At 40.2% G+C, this 6157-nt stretch overlaps 1 protein-coding gene across 1 annotated transcript; it reads left to right on the top strand.

Annotated features, from left to right (window-relative positions):
* The first annotated feature begins 1119 nt into the window (after positions 1–1119).
* On the top strand, positions 1120–4038 carry LOC145113285 (uncharacterized). Its single transcript, XM_079049397.1, has 2 exons — positions 1120–1840; positions 1985–4038. Exons 1-2 carry the CDS (start codon positions 1120–1122, stop codon positions 4036–4038), a joined length of 2775 nt encoding a protein of 924 aa, XP_078905523.1.
* The last annotated feature ends 2119 nt before the right edge of the window (positions 4039–6157 follow it).

A 6157-nucleotide genomic window follows, 5' to 3' on the forward strand; every position in this document is an offset into this window, starting at 1 on the left:
TTAAAATATGACTGTGTTTGACAAAACAATGGTAAATAAAGACTAACTTTTATTTATCGTAGTTGCGTTTGATTAAAAATAATTGTAATTATGTTTTGTTAATTATAAACATTTGCCAATAATGATTTAATTTTGACCTCATAAAACTTATTGGAACTCAAAGTTGGAATGTATTTATATTTATGGTCCTTTAACTTACACTGCATTTACAATAGATACTTTATCTTTATTTCGGTGCGGTGTAAATGAATATCACTAGGATCAAATCAAAATAATATAACTATATTTATATTTATGGTCCTTTAATTTACCCTACATTTACAGTAAATACATTATTTTTATTTCAGTGCATCAACTCAAAATAATATAACTATATTTACATTTATGGTCCTTTAACTTACCTTATATTTACAATAAATACCCTATCTTTATTCAAATGCCATCAAATCAAAATAATATAACTATATTTATATTTATGGTCCTTTAACTTACCCTACATTTACAATAAATACCCTATCTTTATTTCAATGTGATGTAAATGAATACCACTACGATCAAGTTTACATTTATTGATAGGCATATACCGGACCAAAATTGCAACTTAACAGTCACAAGCCCAAATCAGAAATGGGTCACAGTAGCCCAACTCGAGTACCACATTAAGTGACTGTCTTGAGATGAAGTTAGCCACGTTTTTAACCCACAAGTTATTTTCCATTTTTCAGTTTAGTATTGTCTTTTTACTTATTGTTTGAAACTGTCAAGTTAGTTTTATTTTGATTTCCACAAGTGTAGGAAACGTGGTTAGTGGGTCTTTTCTTTTGGCGTATATGTACAGAGAAAAAGAAGGAATGAAACAGTTTTTTAGTTCCTGAAATTTATTTGCTTTCTCTGTATTTTCATGGAGGAATCAAGGTCCATGTTATTCTAATTTGTGACAGGTAATTAGAAGGTGAACTTGGGCAGCTAGATCGGAAGTCTCGTGGTGTAACTGTATCGAGAATTCAGGTTTAGTTTTCAACCTGTTATAATTTATTGTGTTGGGTATTTTCGATCCTGTTTCATAGCTTGTTGCTATCATATTGGTATCAGAGCATGGATACCCAAAGCATAAGCGAGATGAAGAAGCTAATTGCTGATGCTCTTGAGAATGACCGAAAAGAAAGAGAACAACAGATGAAAGCAATGCAAGACCAGGTGCAAGAACTTATAGTTTCCCAAAATCATCGATTAGAAGAAGAGATTAATTCAGGAGGTACTGGCGGTTCGTTTGTTCGTGGCGACAAGGAGAAATCAGGTACTCGTTTAATTGACATCAAAGTCGACATTCCAGAGTATGATGGGAAGATGGATCCTGATGAATTTCTAGATTGGCTGCGAACGGTGGAACGGGTGTTTGATTACAAGCAATTGACAGAGGTTCACAAGGTGAAAATCATAGCCCTCAAGTTTCGCAAATACGCTTCCACCTGGTGGTCCAATGTTTGTTTACAACGTGAACGCTCTGGGAAAGAAAAGATTCAAACATGGTTTAAGATGAAAAAGAAACTAAAAGAAAAGTTCCTTCCATCGTATTATATTCAACAGAGTTTCGCCCAACTACACTCATTGAAGCAAGGCACGAGTACTGTTGAGGAATACTCGCGTGAATTTGAGTATCTGTTAATGAAGTGTGATGTACCAGAGGATGACCCCCAGACTTTGGTGCGTTATTTGGGAGGTCTAGAATCTCGGGTTGCTCATGTTGTTGAACTACACCCATATCAAACCCTATCTGACCTCACTTTACTGGCCCACAAAGTAGATGTGCAACAGCGTGGAAAAGGAAAATATGAGTTCGGTCGTTTTTCTCTTAAGCCCAATTTATCCTCAAAATCCAACTCTAACTTTAAGCCCACCTCACCTATCGTTCACAAAACACCTTCCGCTCCGAATACCAATTCTGAACCTCAAAAAGCTCCACGCTGATGTTTCCGATGTCAAGGCTTAGGGCACATCGCGTCTGAATGCCCAAACAAACGAGTAATTTCGTTAGCTGATTTCGAATCAGCAGGAGGTTTTGAAGCTGAATCCAGTGAAACCATCATTCCTAAACCCTTAATTGAAGATGAAGTCGAAGTAACTGGTCCGGATGACGGGCCATGTCTTGTAGTTCGTCGAGCCCTCAGCACGACTACAGCTTCAGGTACGGAATTACAACGTGAAGCAATTTTTCATACTCGATGTACGATTGATCAAAAGGTGTGCTCGGTGATAATTGATGGGGGTAGCTGCACCAATGTTGCTTCTCAGACTTTGATTACAAAATTAAACCTCAACACACAACCTCACCCTTCTCCTTATGTTATTCAATGGCTTAATCAGGGAAAAGGGATACGTGTATCTCACCGCGTTCTGTTATCTTTTAGCATCGGTAAATCGTATGCAGATGAAATTTGGTGTGATGTTATACCAATGGATGCTTGTCATGTGCTACTGGGGCGCCTTTGGCAGTATGACAGACGCGTAATTCACGATGGGTATTTCAACACCTACTCTTTTTATCATAACAACCGCAAAATTGTTCTCACGCCCATCACCCCAACTTCAACCTCATCAAAAACCACGACCACCCTGAGTACAATTCTCCAATCTGAGTATCATGAATACGCGTCTTTTAAAGACCATCTACTGTTGGGACTCGACGAAGAAGAAAAGCAACCTCAACCACTTTTGTCCCCTGTTATACAGACTTTATTGAAGGCCTATGCACAAGTTTTTCCCGATGAAATTCCCATGGGACTACCACCTCCACGATCTATTCAACACAAAATCGACCTTATACCGGGGTCTGTGTTACCCAACAAACCTGCATACAGAACCAATCCCAAAGAAACCATTGAAATCCGAAAACAAGTTGACAAGTTACGCGAGAAAGGACTAATTCGTGAATCTCTTAGCCCTTATGCAGTGCCTACCTTACTTGTACCCAAAAAGAACGGAGAATGGAGGATGTGTATGGATAGTCGATCCATAAATAAGATCACTATCAAGTATCGTTTTCCTATTCCGAGGCTTAACGATTTACTGGATGAGCTTCACGGCTCAACCGTGTTTTCTAAAGTAGACTTGCAGAGTGGCTATAATCAAATCAGAATCTATGAAGGGGATGAGTGGAAAACGGCCTTCAATACCAAGGAAGGGTTATACGAGTGGTTAGTTATGCCGTTCGGACTGTCCAACGCGCCAAGTACTTTCATGAGACTGATGAATCACGTACTAAAACCATTTCTGGGGCGTTTTATTGTTGTGTATTTCGATGACATACTTGTGTACAGTCAGAGTATGGAAGATCATCAGACTCATCTTGCTCAACTATTCCAGGTCCTTGATCAAGAAAAGCTGTATGGAAACTTGGAAAAATGCGAGTTTTTCACGAAACAAGTCAATTTTCTTGGTTATCTAGTTACTGACCAAGGAATACAAGTAGACGAGAAGAAAGTTCAAGCAATCCGCGACTGGCCCGTACCGCAATCCATCCAACAAGTTCGAAGTTTCCATGGTCTCGCCTCCTTTTACCAGAATTTTATCAAGAACTTCAACACAATCGTCTCTCCAATGACTGAAATTACCAGATTCAAAATCTTCAATTGGACACCTCAAGCTCAACGAGCTTTTGATGATCTCAAACTACAGCTATCGTCTACTCCAGTGTTGGCGTTACCATGTTTTCAGGAGATGTTTGAAGTCGAGTGTGACGCGTCTGGTGTCGACATTGGCGCGGTTCTGTCCCAACAAACCCGTCCCATTACCTATTTCAGCGAAAATTTTAATGATTCAAAGCGGCGATACTCAACTTACGATAAGGAATTTTATGCAATTGTTCGGGCCTTGGATCATTGGCAACACTATTTGATTTCTAAGGAATTCATTCTACATTCTGACCATGAGGCATTAAAGTACATCCAAGGCCAGCATAAACTCAGCCACGACATGCTAAATGGGTCGAATTCCTTCAGGCGTTCACATTCACAATTAAATACAAGGCAGGGAAGTTAAATAGAGGTGTTGATGCTTTATCTCGTAAGTATTCCCTATTGAATTCGCTTCACCCTACGGTTATGGGGCTCGATCTTTTACAGTGTGCATACCCAACAGACCCTGATTTTGGGGAGATATATCACACTTGTTGCAACCATGCTAAAGGAGAATTTCACATCTTTAATGGGTTTCTTTTTAAAAGACAGCGGTTATGTGTTCCTCGCCACAGTGTGCGGTTGGTTATCCTACGGGAAGCACACGAAGGTGGCTTGGCTGGTCACCTTGGAATTGATAAAACACTTCATATTTTGGGCCACCAGTTTTTTTGGCCACAAATGAATAAAGATGTGGGTCATTACATTCGACGATGTCTTCCATGTCACCAAGCCAAAAGTCAGTCGTCCCCACACGGCTTATACCTGCCACTGCCGGTTCCTGTTGCGCCTTGGGAGGATGTGAGTCTAGATTTCATTACCGGGTTGCCCCGTACCCAGCAGCGCAAGGATTCCATAATGGTTGTCGTCAACCGATTTTCTAAAATGACACACTTTGTAGCGTGTCATACCACCTATGATGCTGTCAAGATCGCGACATTATACTTCAAGGAGATAGTTCGACTTCATGGGATTCCGAAAACCATGGTTAGTGATAGAGATGCTAAGTTCTTGAGCCATTTCTGGCTGACTCTATGGCGGAAATTGGGAACGAAACTCAAATTTAGCACCGCTAGCCATCCTCAAACAGATGGTCAGACAGAAGTTACTAATCGCACACTTGGGTCGTTACTCCGTTCACTTATCACCACTAACCTGAAAGAATGGGAGGAATTGTTGCCCCGCGTTGAGTTTGCATACAACACGGCTCCTAGCAAGACAACAGGCTGTATCCCTTTCGAGGTTGTTTATGGGCTGAATCCATCCACGCCCCTTGATTTAGCTGTCCTTGACACGACCACTAAGTTCAGGTCAGAAGCAAGTAATGCGGCAGTTGATATCAAGACAATTCATCAACAGGTTCATGATAAAGTTACCAAGTCAAATGAACTGGTTAAATATCGTCGGGACAAGGGACGAAAACATGTGCTTTTTAAACCAGGTGATCTTGTTTGGTTACACTTTCGAAAAGAGAGATTCCCTTCCAAAAGGCGTTCCAAATTAAGCCCACGCGCAGATGGTCCTTTTAAAGTTCTCATCAAAGTCAATGACAATGCCTATGAAATTAACCTCTCGGGAAATGCATCTGCATCTGCTACCATTAATGTCGCTGATCTCCAACCTTACTACGACCCTGATGAAGACCTTCCAAGTTTGAGGTCAAACTTTTTCGCAGTCGGGGAGGATGATAAGCATATACCGGACCAAAATTGCAACTTAACAGTCACAAGCCCAAATCAGAAATGGGTCACGGTAGCCCAACTCGAGTACCACATTAAGTGACTGTCTTGAGATGAAGTTAGCCACGTTTTTAACCCACAAGTTATTTTCCATTTTTCAGTTTAGTATTGTCTTTTTACTTATTGTTTGAAACTGTCAAGTTAGTTTTATTTTGATTTCCATAAGTGTAGGAAACGTGGTTAGTGGGTCTTTTCTTTTGGCGTATATGTACAGAGAAAAAGAAGGAATGAAACAGTTTTTGAGTTCCTGAAATTTATTTGCTTTCTCTGTATTTTCATGGAGGAATCAAGGTCCATGCTATTCTAATTCGTAATAGGTAATTAGAAGGTGAACTTGGGCAGCTAGATCGGAAGTCTCGTGGTGTAACTGTATCGAGAATTCAGGTTTAGTTTTCAACCTGTTATAATGTATTGTGTTGGGTATTTCCGATCCTGTTTCATAGCTTGTTGCTATCATTTATGGTCCTATAGTTTGCCCTACAATAAAAACAACAATGTCGGCTCCACCACCTCCACCCGACTCTTTAAATTTCGGTGAAGACATCAACTACAATGTACTTCGTTCAATATTCTATGAATGTAGTCATAAGATTGCAGAAAACCAATCTGAAATGCAACGGTTGAAGGAGCAGCTCGGACAGGAGTATATCGTGTGCAAGATCGACCACATCAGTCTCCAGCACAAGTTGGATGACCACGATTAGAAGTTTAAAGTTGTTGGTGTTGCGATGGGTGGCATGATGG

This window comes from Lactuca virosa, chromosome 5 (genome assembly GCF_052849685.1).
Source record: "Lactuca virosa cultivar CGN04683 chromosome 5, Lactuca_virosa_CGN04683_v6, whole genome shotgun sequence".
NCBI classification, from domain to species: Eukaryota; Viridiplantae; Streptophyta; class Magnoliopsida; order Asterales; family Asteraceae; genus Lactuca; species Lactuca virosa.

Bases quoted from the DNA above. Each gene is read 5' to 3' on its own strand.
- LOC145113285 (XM_079049397.1), top strand. From the start codon at position 1,120: ATGAAGAAGCTAATTGCTGATGCTCTTGAGAATGACCGAAAAGAAAGA. The intron at 1,841-1,984 runs GTCGTTTTTCTC...TCCGATGTCAAG, and splicing joins AAAAGGAAAATATGAGTTCG to GCTTAGGGCACATCGCGTCT.